Genomic DNA, 23,118 nt, shown 5'->3' with positions numbered 1-23,118 from the left:
TTACTGGGAATAGTTAACACTAGTCTATGTGTGAGGTTTTTTATATGTAGTAGCATTCTTTCCTCTTCAACACCAAGCACCGTCTTTCAATCCCATAGAACAATATCAGATATTAAGTGCTACTTTGTAAGTTTAGCCGAAGTATCGAATCCATGAAGAGGGGAATCCATTTGCGTATATTTTTTACAACAAGTTACCAGCGGAATCACAATAACTCAGTTAGTACTTAACTTTCACAGTTTCCAGAAAATATTACCCCCACACATATTTCCCATGTGTGAGTGCCTGCTCGCTGGTGTCTTTTTAACACTGCATACTAAAAGGAAAGCGTGATGTGCTCTATAATTCTGAATGTATTCAAGGGGAGAGGAGCTTTATGGCTTATTGGTAGTGTCCCTATCTTTGAGTCAGACGCTTTTGATAATTTATCTGATGATTAAAAGTATCTACCAAGGGAAGGTGTTGTCTCTCAAACCTCCATAAAACAGTTAGAGCTACATTTTATTGAATAGTGCCTCTACAATGCTTAAGCTGTTCTTGTTAATCAAAGCTTTTAGTTAAAACGTTAGGCCAAAGGGAATTCAAGTGTTTCTCACAGGCTGCTTCTAGAACGAGAGATGCCAATAGATATGTAGATATTGGGAAGATACAAGATGCGAATATGGACCGGTAGGCGATGTTGCAATTTCTGTATAATATTTTCCTTTATAATATTTAGGATTACGAGCTATTGCTTATCATTAAGCACGATAGGTGGAACGTGTGAATTTTACGGCATTATCTAAATGACATACTGTTAATATTTTTAATAAAAGGAGTAATGCTTCTTGTCTTGAATGGTTAAGTCTATAGCTGTAGTTGGTGTACGCTGTTCATATTTGAGGTGTTTTTTTGCTTGTGGACAAATGGTATTTTGCATACTAATGCTTGGATGTGTATTACAGCATTAACAAGATAGAGTCAGAGTTTTTATAATATGGAAAAGGTCCTTCAGCTCATTGGATCTACACTAGTCATCAAGCAACTCTTGGGGGTTCCCATTTTTGCAAACCTTTTAGGTAGTAAGTCTCAGATTGAGCAAAGTTTTTTTTCCTCAAAAGAAAGGTTTCTCTCTATCCAAATTAGAGTGGTGCTGGAAAAGCACAGCAGGTCAGGAAGCATTCGAGGAGCAGGAAAATCAACATTTTGGGCAAAAGCCCTTTATCAGGAATGAAGGCAGGAAGCCTCCCGTTGGAGAGATAAATGGGAGGGAGGTGGGGCTGCGGAGAAGGTAGCCAAGAGTACAATAGGTGGATTGAGGTGGGATGAAGGTGATAGGTCAGTGAGGAGGGTGGAGAGGATAGGTGGGAAGGAAGATTGGCAGGTAAGTCAAGTCATGGGGATGGTGCTGAGCTGGAAGGTTGGAACTGGGGTAAGGTGGGGGAAGGGGAAATGAGGAAACTGGTGAAGTCCACATTGATAGAAAGTGAGGGGTGCAGATGCTGGAGATCAGAGCTGAAAATGTGTTGCTGGAAAAGCGCAGCAGGTCAGGCAGCATCCAAGGAACAGGAGAATCGACGTTTCGAGCATAAGCCCTTCTTCAGGAAGTCCACATTGATGCCATGGGGTTGAAGTGTTCCGAGGTGGAAGGTGAGGTGTTCTTCCTTCAGGCTTCGGGTGGTGAGGAAGTGGCGGTGGAGGAGCCCAGGAACTGCATGTCCTCGGCAGAGTGGGAGAGGGAGTTGAAATGTTGGGCCATGGGGCGGTGGGGTTGGTTGTTGCAGGTGTCCCGAAGATGTTCCCTAAAGCGCTCTACGAGAAGGCGTCCAGTCTCCCCAGAGTAGAGGAGACTGCATCGGAAGCAACGGATACAATAAATGACGTTTGGTGGATGTGCAGGTGAAACGTTAATGGATGTGGAAGGCTCCTTTGGGGCTTTGGATGGAGGTGAGGGGGGAGGTGTGGGCGCAGGTTTTGCAATTCTTGCGGTGGCAGGGGAAGGTGCTAGGAGGGGAGGGTGGGTTGTTGGGGAGTGTGGGCCTGACCAGGTAGTCACGGTGGAACGGTCTTTGCGGAAAGGGGTGGGGAGAGAAATATATCCCTGCTGGTGGGGTCTGTTTAGAGGTGGCGGAAATGTCGGCGGATGATGTGGTTTATGCAAAGGTTGGTAGGGTGGAAGGTGAGCGCCGGGGGGTTCTGTCCTTGTTACAGTTGGAGCGGTGGGGTTTGAGGGTGGAGTTGCAGGATGTGGATGAGATGGGTTGGAGGGCTTTACCAACCACGTGGGAAGGGAAATTGTGGTCTTTAAAGAAGGAGGCCATTGGTGGTCCATTTAGACCACATTAACTGCGTTATCCTCATCAACACACCTAAGTCACCTCATTGAAAAAGTCCATCAAATTTGTTCGACATGATCTCCCCCTGACAAAGCTGTGATAACTATCATTGATTAATCCTTGCTCCTCCAAGTAGAGATGAATCTGCTCCTCAGAATTTTTTCTAATATTTTCCCTATGACTGATTGGCCTGTAGTTTCATGGTTTATCCCTACCAGCCTTCTTGAATAATGGTACCAACATTAGCTTTCCTCCATGTTCTCTCGCACCCCCCCATGTGGTTAGCTCATTTAGCTGGATGGCTGGTTTGTGATTCAAAGTGATGTTAATGGTGTGAGTTCAATTGTCAAGCCAGCTGAGGTTATCAACCTGTCCCTGTGCCTGAGGCATGGTGGCCCTCAGGTTAATCCACCACCAGTCTTCTCTCTCTAATGAGAGAGCAGTCCCTGATGGTCCAGTAGGACGATGGCAATTTTATCTTTATATTTTAAATGCTTACCTTTGTTATGAGTTATTTATAGCACAGAAACAGGCCATTCAGCACAACTGGTCCAGGCCAGTATTGATGCTGTCCTCTTTCCATGTCTTTACCCAACTACATTTATGTAGTTTCCTATTCCAGTCTTCCTCTGTGCTTAACTAACTTCTCCTTAAATGTATCTATGCTGCTCACCTCAAACACATTCTCTTCATTGAGTAAATAAGCTTCTTTGGAATTTCCTATTTGATTTATTGTCAGCAGTTTTACATTTGTGATCTCTAATTCTTGATCACAAGTGGAAACATCCTTTCCATATCTACCCTTCATCTCTCTCGTCTGCTCTTTTCTCAATAGACAAGCCCCAGCCGTACAGTCCATGGAATCCCGACAGTGTGGCAACAGGCCATTTGGCCCAACAAGACCACAGTGAACCTTCAAAGAGCATCCCACCCAGACCTATTCCGCTACCCTAACCATGTTATCTTTCATTTCTCATGCCCAACTCACCTAACCTACTCATCCCTGTAAACACTCTGGGTAATTTAGCATGGCCAATTCACCTAACCTGCACATCTTTGGACTGTGGAAGGAAACCAGAGCACCTGGCGGAAACCCACACAGACACTGGGAGAATGTGCGAACAAAATAGGAGAAGATGGTTTTGATCCATTGATCTCTGGGTTATGGGGCCAGCATGCTCCCACTGTGCGGCGGGTTCAATGATTATCAATAATCATCGCCATTGGAAACCAAAGGGTGACAGATTCTGCCTTGCCTGGCACACGTGTGGCGCGAATGAGGGCTTGTCACTTGTCAGCCCAGGCCTGGGGATATCGTCCATTGCTGCCTCGTAGAGATCTACAACACAGAAGTTAAAAATCACACAACACCAGGTTATAGTCCAACGGGTTTAATTGGAAACACTAGCTTTTGGAGCGCCGCTCCTTCATCGGGTGATCATCAACCACCTGATGAAGGAGCAGCGCTCCAAAAGCTAGTGCTTCCAATTAAACCTGCTGGACTATAACCTGGTGTTGTGATTGTTAACTTTGTACACCCCAGTCCAACACCGGCATCTTCAAATTACAACACAGAAAAAGACCCTTCAGCCTATCCAGTCTACAGTGTTGAAAAACAAATACCTAACTATTCTAATCCACTTCCCAGCCTTTGACCAAGTGCACTTTTAAGTACTCAAGTATTTAGATATTATGAAGGTTTCTGCCTCCACACCTTTCCAGGCAATGGATTCCTGATTCCCACCATCAGCTGAGTGAAATTACTTTTCCTCACATCACCTTGAAACCTCCTGTCCTTTACCTTCAGTTATGCCCACATTGATCACTCTACCAAGGGAAAAGAGTTCCTTCCTGTCTTCCTTGAATATGCCCTCATAATCTTATGCAAATCCATCTCCTCTGTTCTAAGGAAAATAACCCCACTTATCCAATCTGTTTTCGTAACTAAAATTCTCCAATCCAGGTAATATTTCTCACCTCTGCCGAAGTGTCACTTGAATTGTTAATTCTGATTTCTCTCCACAGAAGCTGCCAGACTTGCTGAACTTTTCAAGCAATTTCTGTTTCTGTTGTCTTCTTCACCACTTTATCTCCCTGCCACCTTAAGGGGCCAGTGTACCTGCACACCCTGTTCCCTTTGATCCTCAGGTTACTGCCATTCATCATGGATTCCTCGCCTTGTTTGTCCTGCCCAAGAGCATCACCTCACTCTTATCCAGATTGAATTCAATTTGCCGTTGATCAGCCCATCTATATTCTCTTCCTCACTGTTTACCACCTCAGCAAGTTTCGTATCACCTTTTCAGATAAGTGTATCCTCTGCATTCTTATGTCATTGTCATGAATCTTTTCTGCACTTCCTTTGATGCTTATTGCCTTTATGTATGATGGAGATCAGAGCTATTCACAGTACTCCAAGTGTGGTGTACCAAGGTTCTCTACATATTTCACATCACTTTCTGTTTTTCAGTTTTATTTTTGTAGTGCTTTGTTTGCTGTTTTTTAAATGGTCTTCTAATTTTGTGTCTCTCCAGTGATCTGATGTGGTAGATCTCTATTGAGAATTTACAAGTGAATATTCTCTCTCCTTCCCTAGATCTGGGCCACTGAGATAAATTAAATGTGGTACTCCTAGCCTTGCAAGAGACCACAGATTCAGCCAGGCTCCTGTTTCAACTTTGAGGTATCTCTAATGCTTGCTAATTTGTAGCTCGAGATAACACCAACTCACCAATTTGTTTGTGTGATCCTGTTAAATTTATTTGTTTCTGCTTGAGGTCTATATTGGTGGGGTTGGCCACACAAACGCAAATGAACTCCATACTCTTAGGGCATCATAAACAAAGGAATGTTTTGCATTTATTTTGCACATACCCTCATGATGATTCTAAATTCTTCATCGCCAATTAATTGTTTTCAAGGCACAGTCTTTGTTTTAAAACACCAGTGATTACACTGCAATGTGTGATGATTGTGAAAAGCTTCGTTACTGCATGTCATTCTTTCTTTAAATAAACATGGGAATCATATTGCACACAGTGATGAGGTAAATGATGACAGCATCTGTATATTTGGTAAGCTTAGCTCATTGATGAATATTGACCAGGGAAATTAATACTTAACCGCTCATCTTCAAGTCAAGAGGGTGGTGCTGGAAAAGCGCAGCAGGTCAGGCAGCATCCGAGGAGCAGGAAAATCGACGTTTCAGGCAAAAGCCCTTCATCAGAAATTCCTGAGGAAGGGCTTTTGCCCGGAATGTCGATTCCTCTGTTCCTTGGTTGCTGCCTGACTGGCTGTGCTTTTCCAGCACCACCCTCTTGACTTGAAGATGAGTGGTTAGTACTAATTTCCCTGGTCAATAATCTCCAGCATCTGCAGTCCTCACTTTCGCCACTCATCTCCAAGTTCCATTGAGAATTCTGATGCTCAGCAGAGCAGGCAGTCAAAGCATTAATTTCTATCTTGTGAAAAATAGGGCTTTGGCAGTGCCATGTACTCTTTGAGCTACATTGGAATGCCAGCCTGGGTTAAGATACTCAGGTCCTGAGTGAAGATTTGAATCTGAGACTAATGACTCATTGTAGGTACTTTAATGTTCTGTGATTTTGTGGCTCTAACTTGGGAGTATTGCTGTTGAGTCAAGTTGATGTAACCACATGATCATCCCACTCCAAGTGAACAAGTATCATAGCCATTGATAGAAAAGACCAATAATGAAACTGAAATAGATATTCCTGAACTTGAATTAGTACGAGGTTCCTATTGAAGTGACTGGTCATCCTACGCAAAAAGCAGAAGTGAAGTATATTTATGCTGAAGAATTGAAATCCATTTGTCTTCAGGCAACTTTCTGACCAGAACACACGTCTATATGATTCATTTAGTATTCAGTTACCTGTAATACTTGAAACTTTCTTTCATTGTTTAACATCTATTTGAACTTCAGTGACATTGGCAATGGAAAGAAAAATTTGCAATTCCATGGTACTTTTCATTACTTCAATTCCTGTTCAGGTGAAAGGCAAGGCTGGTAGATGTACAGAATGCTGGATGATGAGAGAAATTGAAGTTTTGGTTAAGAAAAAGAAGGAACCATATGTCACGTATACGCACAGAGATCGACTGAATCCTGGGAAGAATATAAAGGAAGTAGGAATATGCTTAAGAGGGAAATCAGAAGGGCAAAGAGGGGACATGAGATAGCTTTGGAAAATAGAGCTAAGGAAAATCCAAAGGGATTTTATAAACACATTAAGGACAAAAGGGTAACTAGGGAGAGAGTAGAGGCCCCTGAAAGATCAACAAGGCAGCCTATGTGGAGCCGCAGGAGATGGGGGAGATACTAAATGAGTATTTTTGTATCAGTATTTACTGTGGAGAAGGGCATGGAAGATATAGAATGTGGGGAAATAGTTAGTGACATCTCGAAGAATGTCTATGTTACAGAGGAGAAGGTGCTGGATGTCTTAAAACGCATAAAAGTGGATAAATCCCCTTTACCTGATCAGGTGTATCTTAGAACTCTGTGGGAAGTTAGGGAAGTGATTGCTGGGCCTCTTGCTGAGATATTTGTATCAAAGATAGTCACAGGTGAGGTGCCAGAAGACTGGAGGTTAGCTAACGTGGTGCCACTGTTTAAGAAAAGTGGTAAGGATACGCCAGAGAATTATAGACCGGTGAGCTTGACATTCGTGGTCGACAAGTTGTTGGAGGGAATCCTGAGGGATGGGATTAACATGTATTTGGAAAGGCAAGGACTGATTAGGGATAGTCAACATGGCTTTGTGCATGGGAAATCATGTCTCAAACTTGATTTGAGTTTTTTTTTTGAAGACGTAACAAAGAGGATTGATGAAGGTAGAGCAGCAGATGTAATACTTATGGACTTCAGTAAAGTGTTCAACAAGGTTCCCCATGGGAGACTGATTAGCAAGGTTAGATCTAATGGAATACAGGGAGAACTAGCCATTTGGATACAGAACTGGCTCAAAGGTAGAAGACAGAGGGTGGTGGTGGAGGGTTGTTTTTCAGACTGGAGGCCTGTAACCAGTGGAGTGCCACAAGGATTGGTGCTGGGTCCAGTGCTTTTTGTCATGTATATAAATGATTTTGAATGTTAACATGGGAGGCATAGTTAGTAAGTTTGCAGATGACACCAAGATTGGAGGTGTAGTGGCCAGCGAAGAAGGTTACCTCAGATTACAATTGGATCTTGATTAGATGGGCCAATGGGCTGAAGAGTGGCTGATGGAATTTAATTTAGATAAATGTCAGGTGTTGTGTTTTGGCAAGACAAATCTTAGCAGGACTTATACACTTAATGGTAAGGTCCTAGGGAGTGTTGCTAAACAAAGAGACCTTGGAGTGCAGGTTCATAATTGCTTGAAAGTGAGGTCTCAGGTGGATAGGATAGTGAAGAAGGTGTTTGGCATGCTTTCCTTTATTGGGCAGTACATTGAGTACAGGAGTTGGGAGGTCATGTTGCAACTGTACAGGACATTGATCAGGCCACTTTTGGAATATTGTGTGCAATTTTGGTCTCCCTTTTATTGGAACGATGTTGTGAAACTTGTAAATCTTTTCTAAACCCTTTCAAGGATGTTGCCAGGTTTGGAGGATTTGAGCTACAGGGAGAGGCTGAATAGGCTCACGCGTTTTTCCTGGATCATCGGAGGCTGAGGGGTGATGTTATAGAAGTTTATAAAATCATGAGGGGCACGGATAGGACAAATAGACAAAGTCTTTTCCCTGGGGTGGGGAAGTCCAAAACCAGAGGGCATAGGTTTAGGGTGAGAGGGGAAAGACTTAAAAGGGACCTAAGGGGCAACTTTTTCACGCAGAGTGTGGCACGTGTATGGAATGAGCTGCCAGAGGAAGTGGTGGCGGCTGGTACAGTTGCAAAATTTAAAAGGTATCTGGATGAGGACATGAATGGGAAGGGTTTAGAGCGATACAGGCTAAGTGCTGGCGAATGGAATAGATTAGGTTAGGATATCTGTTGGCATGGATGAGTTCGATCGAAGGGTCTGTTTCCGTGCTGTATATCTCTCTGACTCTTTAAAAAAAAATCCTGAAGTGTTTTACAACCAATGAAGCACTTGTGTAGTATATAAATCATAGCAACTGATTTGCACACAGCATTTCCCACACACAGTAATGAGTTGAAATTGTTGCACGTGCTACTCTGGTTGCTGACTGGGAGTGCCAAACTGACCTGGAATGGTTTGTATATACACATATATTTAGCTGAAGCAATAGGCAATTCAGTTCCTAGACCTTGCTCTGCCTTTTGATAAAATTGTGGCTGATCTGATTGTGGACTCAGTGTCACCTGCCTATTTTTTCCTCTATCTCTTGATTCCCTTGCCAATCAGCAATCTTTGATCATGACAGATAGCCTGGTTCCCTTGGGATCTGCAACTGAATTTCTTTTGATATTGAGTGAGGCAGTTCTAACATACACAATAGGTTTCCATGATCCATTCTTCTGACTAGCACTATTTAGTTAATTTGACAAGTCCCACTTCATGTATAAACTTTTTTTTAATAACAGTAAATGTAACCTATCAAAATAATTTCATTTCAGAAGTGTTTACTCATTTAGTTTGATATTTCTCATAAGTGTGAGATGTCAAATATGACCAATTTGCGAAAAAGAATGTGGGTGAGTGGAAGATGGTATCAAACCTTGTGGGGAAGGTGGGGGCTCATTGGAAGGTGGGTAGTGGACTAAAGTTCTCAAGATGATTGCTATTTAGCTTTTGCTTGGAATGTGCTCTTATTCTCCTTCCCTGTACATGCAAACTGTTATTTACCTTTCTCAGAAGGCTTTCTAAAGTTTATCAATTTAAATCATCTTTTTGCTTCTGTAACTTTCTGAAATATTCAACAGATATTTCAATTTGCAAGTGTCTTCACTACTCAAACAGTCCATGGAAAATGGTAACTTCAGGTATATATGCTGGTCATTTTCGTGTCCAAGAAATTCAACTCAACTAATTGACTTCCATGTAGCGGTTGCTAGTTTAAAAATTATATAATTGATTGATCAGGTCTTTGTGATACCCAGATCAATGCAAGTTTGCTTTTTAAATTGTGGATTCGAGTTGTAAATTTGCATCACTCTCTGAACTTAAGTTTTCAATAGATGTGGTCTTACATTCTGGCAATTTCTTTGTGTAATGTATGAGTGAATAGAGTCACTTGTGTGCCAGAAGCAGCATGATCCAGTATGTGAGCTTAGCACGCCACACTAGAATGTCATCCCAGAAGTCTAATTGGGACTGTTATTTTTTCATTCATTCTTGAGACATGGGCATTGTTATTACCTATTTACCCTTGGAAAGGTAGCCATAATGCAATTTCTTGAACGGCTGCACTTCATCTATTCAGGCCCTGTTCAGAAGGAGTTCTCTGGTTTTGGCCCAGTGTCTGTGAAGTAACTGTACTTGGCCAGGATGGTGAGTGACTAGGAGATGAACTTTCAGTTGGTGCTGTTCCATGAATTGATGCCCTTATTCTTATACATGGAGAAACTGCAAGTTTGATCTATACTATTGAAGGAAAATTCCTAGTTCAATTTGATGAGCCTGATGTCGGTGGTGGGCAAGTTGTTGGAGGGAATCCTGAAGGACAGGATGAACATGTGTTTAGAAAGGCAGGGAGTAATTAGGGATCGTCAACATGGCTTTGTGTGTGGGAAATCATGTCTCTCAAACTTGAATGAGTTTTTTGAAGAAGTAATAAAGAGGATCGATGAGGGCAGAGTGGTTGTTGTGATATATATGGACTTCAGTAAGGCGTTCGTCAAGGTTCCTCATGGGAGTCTGGTTAGCAAGATTAGAACTCATGGAATACAGGGAAAACTAGCCATTGGATACAGAACTGGCTCAAAGATTGAACAAAAGAGGGTGGTAGTGGAGGGTTGTTTTTCAGATTGGAGGCCTGTGACCAGTGGGCTACAAGGATCGGTGCTGAGTCCACTACTTCTCGTGATTTATATAAATTATTTGGAAGTGAGCATAAGAGGTATAGTTAGTAAGTTTGCAGATGACACCAAAATTGGAGGTGTAGCGGACAGTAAAGAAGGTTACCTCAGACTACAACGGGACCTTGATCAGAGGGGCCAGTGGGCTGAGAAGTGGCAGAGTTTAATTTAGATAAATGTGAAGTGCTGCACTTTGGGAAAGCAAATCTTAGCAGGACTTATACACTTAATGGTAAGGTCCTAGGGAGTGTTGCAGAACAAAGAGACCTTGGAGTGCAGGTTCATAGCTCCTTGAAAGTGGAGTTGCAGGTAGATAGGACAGTGAAGAAGGTGTTTGGTATGCTTTCCTTTATTGGTCAGAGTATTGAGTACAGGAGTTGGGAGGTGGGATATGGGCAGGGTGCTGGCAGGTGGAACTAGATTGGGTTGGACCGAAGGCTCTGTTTCCATTTTGTACATCTATGACTCTATGACTGTACTCCACTTAGTCTATTTGTTTCAAAACTTTGAAATGCCCAAAGAATTCTTTTTGTTTTGGTCATGGTTCATCTAGACATTGGTGCCTTTGTGCATGAGTCACTGAAAGTAAGCACGCACATGCTACAGGTAGTAAAGAAGGCTTTCATAGTAAGAGGATTCTAGCATAGGAACAAAGATGACTTGCTGCAATTATACACGGCACTTGAGGCCACACCTGGAATATTGTATGCAGTTTTGGTCTCCATATCTCTGAAATGATGCTCTCTCTATAGAGCGAGTGCAGTGAAGGCTAACCAAATTGATTTCTGGGGTGGTAGGACTGAAGTATGAGGAGAGACTGAGCCAATTATGATTGTATTCACTGGAGGTTTAAAATAAAGAGGAGAGATCTCATGCAAGTCCATAAAATTCTAATAGGACCAGACAAGTTAGATGCAGAAGGGGTATTCCCAATGATGGAGGAGTCCAGAACCAAGAGTTATAATTTCAGGATAAGGGTAAATGTTTTAGGACTGAGATGAGGAGAAATTTCTTCCCAGAGAATTGGGGGGGGGAGGGGGGGTGCGGTCCATGGAAATCATGACCACAGAAAATCATAGTCATAGAGATGTACAGCATGGAAACAGACCCTTCGGTCCAACCTGTCCATGCCGATCAGATATCCCAACCCAATCTAGTCCCACCTGCCAGCACCCGGCCCATATCCCTCCAAACCCTTCCTATTCATATACCCATCCAAATGTCTCTTAAATGTTGCAATTGTACTAGCCCCCACCATTTCCTCTGGCAGCTCAGTCCATACACGTACCACTCTCTGCGTGAAAAAGTTGCCCCTGAGGTCTCTTTAATATCTTTCCCCTCTCACCCTCAACCTATGCCCTCTAGTTCTGGACTCCCCATCCCCTATTTACCCTATCCATGCCCCTCATAATTTTGTAAACCTCTATAAGGTCACCCCTCAGCCTCCAACACTCCAGGGAAAACAGCCCCAGCCTGTTCAGCCTCTCCCTATAGCTCAAATCCTCCAACCCTGTAAATCTTTTCTGAACCCTTTCAAGTTTCACAACATCTTTCCAATAGGAAGGAGACCAGAACTGCATGCAATATTCCAACAGTGGCCTAACCAAAACACTGTTGTGTTTTCAAGAAGAAACCACATATAACTCTTGTGGCTAAAGGGATCAAGTGATATGGGGGAAGGGTAGGATCAGGGTATTGAGCTTGATGATCAATCATAATCATATTGAATAATGAAGCAGGCTCAAGGGGTTGAATGGTCCACTCTTCCAATCTTCTATGTTTCAATATTGAAGTTTGAGTGTTTTGCACTTCCCTATCTGTAACACAACACGTGACCAAAAAAAGGCAACCGACTACGTTTATTGCTTTGTTGCTCGACAGCTGGAGAAAGTTCAGTATTTGCTCTACTTCATCCCTCCCTTATTCTCCTTTTGCTGCAACCAGTTCTTTCCAATGAGTGTCCCAACAGTGAGAAATAGACTTCAGTCAATTGAATGCATCCTTGTGATATTTTAGCAGCTTTACAGCTAAATATTTCTGTAATCTTGCAAAAGATAACCAGAGCAAGCATAGCTTCCTTAAACTTAGACTGAAGCTTCTAACAAATATTCTGAAGGTCATATCAATATCTTAGTCAGCTCATAGTAGTCTGTCTACACTTGATGCCAGGCGCAATTCACAACCTTGGAAGCCTGTATGTATGCTGTTTGCGATTTTGAAGTGCTGAGTTGTGGTTCTTTTTTATGAATGACTTTGTGTCTGCATTGTGAAATGAGTAATATCTATAAAACACAGCAGCAACTGTTTTAATAATGCAGATGCACAGTAGCTCCTGTGTTATAAGTTGAGGTTGTGGTGGAGTGCAATCACTGGTGCTGTATTGCTTTGCATGTGCAGGATTGATCACTATCTGTGGCTACGTATCGGTGTACAATGTGGGCTTTTTCTATATGACTAATAATTCTTAGAAATCATCAGCAAAGACAACCAGTGAGTGAAACTCTTACATGCTTTAACCAAGGTGGCTTAGTGCTGAATCATTTCAGTACTGCAAATGCAGTGTTTCTATACAGATATGACTGAGGCCTCTTACAGTTCATCTGTTTGTAATTGCAACATATTTTTGTCAAAGTTGAAACTTTGTAGTGTGGACCAGGTCTTTCTTGTAAGACACATTCCTCCATGTGTCTTATTTGTCCTGTCAATAAGATGTTTGTCAAATAGCTGATTTTGTGTCTCGTGGTTCATGCAAAGTTCAGGAACAGTGATTTAACGGATTTACAATCAAAGATTAAATAGAAGTGTTTTAAATCCATTTCCACAGTCCCCAGTGCATATAGACTTGTCTATTTATCTCCGCTAACAGCCAGCACTTGTGCTTGTATGTTATGTCAGTAAACTGTGGGCTGTCTTTCCCCTTCCACTCCTCTTGCCTTCTTCCTGACCACTCATGCAGATGAAGGTCAGCAACCTTAACCTAGATCCCCATTATCTCCACTAGTGACTGGCTCTCAGGAAGGCATATAGCATTCATGACGTATCCCACGCTGACATTCATAGCAGATGCAACCTACTTTAGTGTCTTCTTTCCAGAACAAATTAGGCATATTTCTGAAGCAAATGGATTAAGTGATGTAGAATGGTAAAATCCCTTCCTGCAGATGGACGCTATCTGGTCCCCATCACCTGTTGAAGGTCCTATTAGTCCTAATCCCTGATCTTTGCTCAAACCTCTGCAAGTTAATCGATTTTAGAGTAGGTATCCAAATTCTATTTGAATTGACTTTAACCACCCTTTCAGGCAGTCCGTTCTAAATCATTTATAACTCACAGTGGAAAATTGTTCTCCTTGTATTCTTTGATTGTTGATGAAATATTTTAAATATATATCCCCAGGTCAGAAGATGAGCAGCTATGCTCAGCTCAGACAATAGTGTTTTTTGGGCCTTTTAAACTTTTCAGTTCCAAAATAAATACCTTTCTTTTGTTGTTCTGGTTATAAATGGACTTTGTGGCTAATTTGCCTAGTCATGCCATCCATGGGACGAATCTGCTTTACGGCAGCGCATTGAGATTGTCCTAAGGTAAAAGGCAGAGTGATAGTTGAGGCTTCTTAACTGGTGGTTCTAAGTTTTTGAGTTGTAGGTCAGGATGAGGTGTGTGATCAAAAACTAGGAAGGGTTTAATCTTATTTGATATCTCTCATGATTAGTTATGACAAAATAGGTGCTATTGTGTGTTGTAAGAGGATTGGATGAGATGTCAAAATTGGCAGATTTTTATATTTAACTGCAATGAATGGATTTTCCTCTAAAGATGTCCTGTGCTGAGGACAGGGAAACCAAGCTAATGTTCCACATCTGATCTTTGCGCAGATGTGAAACATTAGTCTGTCTTCCTCTTTATACACTTTGCTTGACTTGCTGAGTCACTATTCTCACTATTTTCTATTTGTTTTAGTTCCTGTCATTCAGAGGTGTGTGCCGTTTCTGAGCATCTATAACCAGATCCTGGAAAATGGGTAAAGACTTGAATATGCATGGATTCAGATTCTTCCTAGATGTCCAACTTCCGGTCTAACAAAAAATGGGAGCTAGAGAAAGTCTAGCCAGTGTTTAGGAGTATTCAGGTGTAGGGCATGAGATTCTCCCAAAATCAAAACACAAGCATTTTGTAGATTGCACTTTGTGACATTTGATGGTAACTCAGCGGTTTCTGCGTTAGAATTTGTGTATTACTAGGTAATGAGCCAGTGCTGTTAAACTGGACTCATCAATTGCTTGCAGATTGAGTGAAAGTAACCTTTGGGTTCTTATATTTTGCCCCTTTAGAAGAGATAAAAGCCATGCAACCAACAAATTACACCTGCAAAATCTCTCTCTCTCACGCTCTCTCTCTCTCTCTGTCTCTCTCTCGCATGCTCGATCTTTTGTGCTCTCTCTCTGCCCTTCTCCATCAGGAAGGGGTTATGCTGCCAGCCCAAAATGCATGCGATGGCCAAGTAAAGTAACAAAAGATGTGCCTAGAGAATGTATAAATGAAAATAGCAGAAGCTGGTGTCAATTCAATGTACAGCTTGACCTGTACGTTTTTATAAGCTGTTACTGTGGCACTTGCCAGGGAGGGGATCTTGTTTTTTGTCCTGCTCAGTTTTCGAGCCAAGGTCAAATGGGGCACTCCGATCCGCAGCAATCTTAGAGCATATTGGTTTTATCATAGAATCCCTGCAGTGTGGAAACAGATCATTTGGCTCAACAAGTCCACACTGACTTTTAAATTAGCTTGTTAAGAAATGTGTGGTGTGTTGGACATGACCCCAAGTCTTTAACTGACTATTTTAAGTTTGCAATAATCCTGAAGATTTACTTTGCATTCCAAGAATCTAGACAGGGCGATGATGAATAGAACTTGACCTTGGAAACCCAAGAGCTCAGAAAGTTGTATGCTTCCCAGCAATTCAAATACATTTTGATTTTAACGAAAATGTACTGACATGTCTTTGGTTTCCATTTTATTATTTACGTTCTTTCCCTAAAAGATAGACAATCTGATCTTTTATTTCCGGTCAATAATCTCTCTGCCTTAATCCCAGCCTTCAAAACCTTGGAAAACTTTCTCTTTATTAAATTGTGTCTCTGCAACACCCAGAGAATGAATTCATAAATAATTTCCAAAGTGGGATCTTCTGCTTCAATTTGGTAAACTTACCATACTTCAACAGGTTAGCTAGCCTGCACAATTGATGTTTTGTTATTAAAGTACTGTTTGTTAGTTCTTCACATACAGTATGTGAAGGAATAGAGAGGGTGACATTCTCTTTCTGATTTACATCTAAAGACATTTATCAACTGGATTCTGGGGGCAAGGAGCTTAGCTTAATAAACTTTCCGGAAGGTAGCTGCGTATTTATATCCTCACAACAAGAAGCTGTGAAAGTCTTTGCATGAGAATTTGATCTATGATTCTTTAACACCCCCAACAAACTTGCTGGTGTAAGTTTACAGAGATACAATGAGTTGTGACATGCTACTTAGTTCAGCTTCACTTCCTAGGCTCGCTACTAAGAAGGGCAAGAGGAGCAAAACTCTGCGATTGCCATCCATCTCCAAGTCACTATTTGGCCAATAGTTTTCCTTCTTCATTGCTGGTCAAAATCCTGGAATCTGTGACTCAACTATGGGAGTTTTTCCAGCGAAACTGTCAATAACCAAAGTACAAAACTCAGCTACTTTGGATAACTAGAGATGAGCAATGAAAACAGCTTTCAGTGACTAAAAGTGTGGTACTGGAAAACCACAGCCGGTCAGGCAGCATCCAAGGAGCAGGAGAGTTGATGTTTCGAGCATAAACTCTTCTTCAGGAATGTGGGGGCTCCAAGGGGGCTGAGAGATAAATGTGAGGAGGGCGGGGGCGGGGGCTGGGGGGAGGGTAGCTAGGAATGCTAGGAGGTGAATAAAGCTGGCGGGGTGATGGTGATAGAGTTGTGGAGATGTACAACATGAAAACAGACGCTTCGGTCCAACTTGTCCATGCCGACCAGATATCCCAACCCAATCTAGTCCTAGCTGCCAGCACCCGGCCCATATCCCTCCAAACCCTTCCTATTCATATACCCATCCAGGTGCCTTTTAAATGTTGCAATTAGTTGGAGTGGAGAGTGGAGCGGATAGGTGGGACGGAAGATGGACAGGTAGGACAATTCAAGAGGGTGGTGCTAAGTTGGAGGGTTGGACCTGGGTTGAGGTAGGGGGAGGGGAGATGAGGAAGCTGATGAAATTGACAACGTGGATTATCCCAGATGCAACCCATCTGGCTGAAAATTTCCTAGTGAGGATTCACACTATTCTAAGCACGATAGTAAAACATTTCTCTGCAGCAGTTTCCTCCTTGTGTGTATTTAGAAACTCATCTCTGATTCTAGTTGTTACTGAACTCTTGGGCTCTTGGGCAATGTTTCTGCGTTTCTTTCACTGAAGATTCCTGAAGAAGGGCTCATGCCCGAAACTTTGATTCTCCTGCTCCTTGGATGCTGCTTGACCTGCTGCGATTTTCCAGCAACACATTTTCAGCTAAGATGTGAACTTCAGTCAAGGAGCTGATGGTGTCTCTAATCTTGCTTTGAAAGGATTACAAATTCTGCTCTCACTTTCTATGTTAGACTTCAGATTGAGTGAAAAGTCGGGATTTGTTAGGAATTTGGGGCTCATTTTAGGTTTTGTGTGTGTGTCCCCATCTGCCTGCCCGTCAAGCCATATTTTACTTGTGATTGTTTTTGTTTGTCTTGCAGGCCACCCAGCAGTTTCTAGAAGAGATCAACAAGTGGACAACGCAACATGGTGTCTCTCCCCTGTCCTGGAACGCAGCAGTCAAATTTCTAATGGCCAGAAAATTTGACGTTTACCGTGCCATTGAACTATTCCACTCATACCGGGTAGGCTGACTTCTTATTGTTAATGGATTCTGGATTAGTGGTGCTGGAAGAGCACAGCAGTTCAGGCAGCAGCTCCTCGGATGCTGCCTGAACTGCTGTGCTCTTCCAGCACCAATAATCCAGAATCTGGTTTCCAGCATCTGCAGTCATTGTTTTTACCTAGTTCTTATTGTTAATGATTCTTGCAAGATTATGTAGGTTGTCAGTCTTTTGATCTCTGAGTAACATAACCTGGTTCTGTGGAATCTGAATTGAAAAAAAACATTGTCCCATTATGACATGTATCTGTGAATATGTGTATTTGAGAGAGAAATAGATTTGTTTTGTGCACACTGAGCAGTCTGCATGTGGGGAAAGGAGTGGATTATGATATCATCACCCTTGTTTTCTCGATTACTTGCATAATGGGTAACACTATTTTGCATTAATTTTGAGTGTTCTGCAGTTTATTTGTGCTGAACATCGACGTTCTTTGTTTTTGCATCATATGTTCCATTGAAGGATTTATGGTTATGCAAATATGAAGCAGATAGATCGCATTCACCCAGTTCATTACTTTTGCAAATAAATGATCAGCAAATATGTTCAAACAGGAAGAAGTTATACTGGCAACAAAAGTCCTTGAACCCTGACATCATGAAGGAATTAAATAATCTCAATTGGAGCCTTAATTTCGTACATGCATCTCGAAAGTGTACTTTCAAAAAGAAAAGTGAGAAAGTATTTCTTTTTTAAGTTTTCTTTATTCTGTTGTTGTTCTTTGCTTAAAGTGTTAATATTTAAGCAAATTAGGATGTTTCCCTGGGATTTTGTTTAAATGAGCTAAAGAGATGGGAGAGTGTTTAAATATCAGCAAGACTTACCTTCCCCTCCCTTCTGTTGGATTCTGTGCATGTTTTTAACCATCAAACTCATTGTACTGTAAACCTAAGGATATCGGGAATGGGGGAGAATAGGAGAATAGAGCTGAGGTAGAGAGTTGTCATGAGTGAATGATGGAACGGGCTTGATAAAATATATATTGTCTATTCTTATTTCTTTGGTTCTTATCTTGAACAACTGTTCAAAATACAAGGGATGGGAGGAATATAGTTTTGTTACTAACTTTTTACTGGTCCTTTGACACTAGTTGCTTTTTATATAGTGTCATATGGCATGGAAAGTTTGTGCTTCCTTCAGATTAATGCTGGCTCTTGAATATTCAGCTTCTCAAGTCCCCATAGCTATTAATTCCCATTTTCCCTACTTTGGTTCTATATTTCTTAATATTGTTAACTGACAAAAGTTCTCTTGGGCTCAGTTTTGTGATCCATGTTAAGGTTCTGTGAATTGTGATGACTTTTGGCGATGACTGTGACAGTGGAACTTGGCTAAAAAAAAGCTTCCGTTGGAGGCAGCTCAATGACCAATTCTTGTGTGAATTTAAGAAGTTGAACTCTACCTGAGGAACTACCTGAGTTTTGTAAAACCTTTATAGTGCCATGGAGTACCATGTGTGTTAAGGGTACTGCCAGAAAATCTGTAGGATTGGTCATTGTTGGCTTGGTAAAGTGTAGTTTATGATTTCTGCTGAAGACAGTTTGCCTGTAAATTTGGATTCCTGAAGAAGGGCTTAAGCCCAAAACGTCGATTCTCCTGTTCCTTGGATGCTGCCTGACCTGCTGCGCTTTTCCAGCAACACATTTTCAGCTCTGATCTCTAGCATCTGCAGCCCTCACTTTCTCTCTGTAAATTTGTATTTCATTTACATTGATTTTGGTTTGATTGTTAAAGTAAAAGATGTAACAAGTGAAATGCTGTTAGTTGTTTTCCTTTGCTTGCTTAGTTTGGTAACTTTAGATCTTTTAGGTTATTGGTCTATGTGGCGACCATGACAATAGTCACACACCTTTCCTTGTCAAAGCTGTGAAATCTCTCCTATACCACATCCATTCCTTTTCCTTCCTTCAACAGACATCAGTGTTTTTAAGACCAAACTTGGTGATACCTAATGGCTGGCTGTTTTCTCAGTTAGCTTGTCTCCTAGTTTGCTTAAACAAAAGTATCCCCTTTTAACTTGGTTATTCTTTTGTGAGGGAGTCACCAAATGTGAGTGCGTTCAACATTTGAGGTTTCGAATAGATGAATAATTCTGTTTGAGACTGCAGCTTTTGAGTTGATAATTTTCTTATATTTGTGTCTTTTCCATTTTATTTGTTTCTATCGCTGCTTAAGTAGAAGGCGGCAATGGAAAACCATAAGGCGAGGGAAAGGGTACATTTCTTAAAGATAAACAATGCATGGCCACCGACAATTTGTTTATTACTGAACTTATTCAAGAAAAAGATATTGAGAAGAAACTGCTATTCACTCCATGTTGAGTTTTACTGACCTAGTTAGAAAGACTGCTGTACTTATCTATGTGTGCATTTGTTTGTGTATGTCTCCTGTTTTCAGCTCCTTTTGGGATTCAAGCAGTAGATGAAGACAAACTGCCTAAAGTCCAATTGGAGGGTATCCAAAAATTCAGATCCCACACAGTAATTCATAAGCCATGTGCAAAGGACAAATTCTTTCCCACAGCTGTTGATTCCACTTCTACCCTGCTTTCGCCCTGAATAAAAACATAGTTGTGGATAGACTGGATTAGGTTGCTGCATTCTGTGCTAGAAATTAAAGGCATTCTAAGTCATTGCTGCCAACTCAGAATTAGGAACACAACAAGTAACGCCAGACCAACCCTTGTCTTGTATTCTGATTAGAATTACATTTAATGTGTTGTGCACTGTCCTCCATTCCATCTGTGGAAGCCTACCAACATTTCACTTGGCTTGTGTGCTGACGCAGTCATGTAACTGTACAGCCTGAAAGTAATTTTGACTCATTCCTTCTCCAATGCCAAATGCAGCTTGAGGACTGTAATGTTTTGTTTCGCATATACCGTATATACCCGTGCATATGCCAACCTCATGTATACGTTGGACCCTTATTTTTGGCCAAAAATCTGGTATGTTTCATATAAGTCGACCCTAGTTTTTCAGGGGTTTTTTTCCTAACCATATATACATCCTTAAAGGCCATAATTTGCACATTTTTGATCCAAATACACATTTTTGATTCAATACCTGTGTCATCACATGTTACGCACACCAGTATATGCTCAATGTGATTTTCAAATCGTTAAATTTAGTGTTGATAACTATATCTGCAATGTGTGTGTGTGTGTATGTATATATATATATATATATATATATATATTTCTATGTAATATTTACATACACATATTTGACCTGTGCATGCAAATATAAAAGCATCTTATGGCAGCCCTCGACCTTGTCTCCCTGCTGTTGCCTCATTTTCTTAGAAGTAGGTGTTGCATACAGTTGTGCTTTGAACATGTTGTGAAACTCCCCCAAACTTTGCTGACAAAACGGCATTCCGAAGAAACCAGTATGCACCACCGTTTAAACTGAAAGTTATTGTAGTTGCAGAGAAGAATAACAATAGCGTAGCTGCAAAGGAATTCTGTGTTTCTGAAAAACCTGTCCGAGCTTGGAGGAAAAAAGCTACACAGTTAAAGGCTATGCCAAAACAGAAGTATGCAAACCGAGGAAAGCTGAACCAGTGGCCACAACCAGAAGAAAAGATTGCTGACTGGATAATTCAGTGTTGTCCGACTGGAAGCATACTGACTCGACAGTGTATAAGAATGCATGCCAAAAATGAAGCAAAAAAAATGGATTCAGTGATTTCAAAGCCAGTGCTGGATGGTACAGTAGGTTTATGAAAAGGTATGATCCAGTGCTTAGACAGAAAACCAAGATTGCCCAACATCTACCAGCAGAACTTAACGACAAGGTTAATAGGGTCCATCGCTTTGTCGTCAGAACTTGGAAGGAAAATGGGTACAGGTTCGCATGCATCGGCAATCTGGACGAAACTCCAATGAACTTTGATATGGCAGACAACAGAACTGTGGACAAGAGTGGAGCACCTGCAGTTTTTTTTTGTCTCTAACCAAGATTGGAGCAAAAACAGTTTTGGTTAAGACTAGTGTCATGAAAGGAGTTGATTCCCTGTGGTACTTGGTTGTATGGCAGATCGAACAAAATTAAAGCCTTTGGTGATTTTTAAGTGGAAAACTCTGCCCAAACAGAAATTTCCCAAAGGCATTGTTGTCCTCATCCATTAAAAAGGGTGGATGGATGAAGGTGACTGCAAGACTTGGATTAAGGAGGTCTGGAATAAGCAACCAGGTGGACTTAGAAAGGAAAAAAACGCTTACTGGTTTTGGGATATGTTCAGATCACACAGAGTAATAAGTGTTATCAGTGAACTTCGAGCTAACAATTCTGACATTGCAGTGATTCCTGGAGGCCATATGACCTTTTAAGGATTTAGTACGGAAGAAATGGGACACTTTGGATGCAAGAAGGGGAAGAAAGCTTCACAAAGGGTGGCAATGTGTACTCCATTACTTGCAACTGTATGTGAGTGAATTGTTGAGTCCTGGAAGGAGATGAAAACTGAAATCATTGTGAAAGCCTTCAAAAAATGTGAAATTTCTAATGCTTTCGATGGTACGGAGGATGACTGTATGGTCAGATGGAAGTGATGACAAATCAATTGATGATCCCCTTGACAGTGCAGATGAGGATGATCCATACGACGATATGGTTGACCCATACAACTGGAATGAATTATTCTGTGGTGCAACCGATGAGGACAGTGAGTTTGAAGGATTCTAATGGACTTTTGCATTACTGGTAACTTATAGTTTTAAGCAGCTATCCCATAATATTTGTGATATACGGTGAGAAGAGTTTTTTTTGCTGTGAATATTAGTTTTTTTAATGTAAAGTATTTTTCGTATACTATTAACAGTTTCATGCGGTTGTCTTTTAATAAAATACTATCAAACTATTTTTGTTTTTACTGTTCCTCTGTTTTAATTTCATGAATTGTGTGTTGTACAAATACCCCAGGTAGATGGCCTGACCACCTGCTGGTATGCCTATTAACTTTTGCACATCTATGTACACCTACATGCACATTACGGTACTGGTAACTGGAAACGGTACGACAGTACCATTCTACTGTAGCAAGCAGAATGGAGACAGTTATTTTGCAGATTAATATTCAATAATAGCCATAATTCTTTTTCCTTTTGTTGTTTATAATTTTATATAGAGATCTGGCTCTTCATTTTTTTGACTCATGCCAAGCTTGAATTCCATCCCCTCAAACAATAACTCGTGTATAAGTCGACCCCCTAATTTCAGCCTGGAAAACGGTCTCCAAAACTCGACCTATGCACGAGTATATACGGTAGCTCCCCAACTATACTTGTGCAATAGCATGTCACTTCATCGGAGCTGCAATTATTTCACGTGGACAACAAAGTGCCTTATTGTCAACTATGAATTGCATATTAAAATAAATTATTGGACTCCTGTCAGTTATCTGATTGTTCAGGTCCTTGCCTATCTTGATGCCTGTCCAGAAGCAGATACAGTTTTCTAAATTGAATTGCCCTGGAAAGGACTTCACTCCCACCATAGATCGACAGTTTATGTTTTTGGCATGGTGCTGGTGTTGAAGTGCAGGATAAGAAATTTGTATTGTTTTGGAATTGGCATTTTGTGGAGTAGAATTATTCTATTAAATGCTTTTTAAAAATTATTTAAGTTCAACAAAAATAACTGATGCTGAATATAATATGGTTATAACCGACTATGGCGCAATATAACCAATCCAACTGTAGAGAGAAAAGACGCACAATCCTTTTGTGTGTAACTTTTATCACAGCTGAAATTGATCAAACCTGTTTTTCTTTTGTATACATCTGTGTTTACTGCCACCCCTACCTCATCTTTTAAGTCTAAATCTCCCATTTATAAAGCAGG

At 41.1% G+C, this 23,118-nt stretch overlaps 1 protein-coding gene across 3 annotated transcripts in view; it reads left to right on the top strand.

Annotated features, from left to right (window-relative positions):
* Positions 1 to 23,118, top strand: part of ptpn9a (protein tyrosine phosphatase non-receptor type 9a) — a 240,778-nt gene that overhangs the window by 65,432 nt on the left and 152,228 nt on the right. For 2 of the 3 annotated variants that reach the window (XM_087982140.1, XM_043680532.2), the window contains one exon: positions 17,090 to 17,233. In XM_087982140.1, coding sequence (XP_087838266.1) covers positions 17,180 to 17,233 — 54 coding nt within the window. In that variant the 5' untranslated portion in view covers positions 17,090 to 17,179. Of the gene's footprint in view, positions 1 to 4,929; positions 4,999 to 17,089; positions 17,234 to 23,118 lie in introns of those variants that run through there. The other variant, XM_043680534.2, reaches the window with a different exon arrangement.

This window comes from Chiloscyllium plagiosum, unplaced genomic scaffold (assembly GCF_037043375.1).
Source record: "Chiloscyllium plagiosum isolate Xiang-an unplaced genomic scaffold, Cpla_swu_hap1 HiC_scaffold_42, whole genome shotgun sequence".
NCBI classification, from domain to species: domain Eukaryota; kingdom Metazoa; phylum Chordata; class Chondrichthyes; order Orectolobiformes; family Hemiscylliidae; genus Chiloscyllium; species Chiloscyllium plagiosum.
The sequence above is the reverse complement of the archived record's forward strand: the minus strand, read 5'-3'. Positions and strand labels throughout refer to the sequence as shown.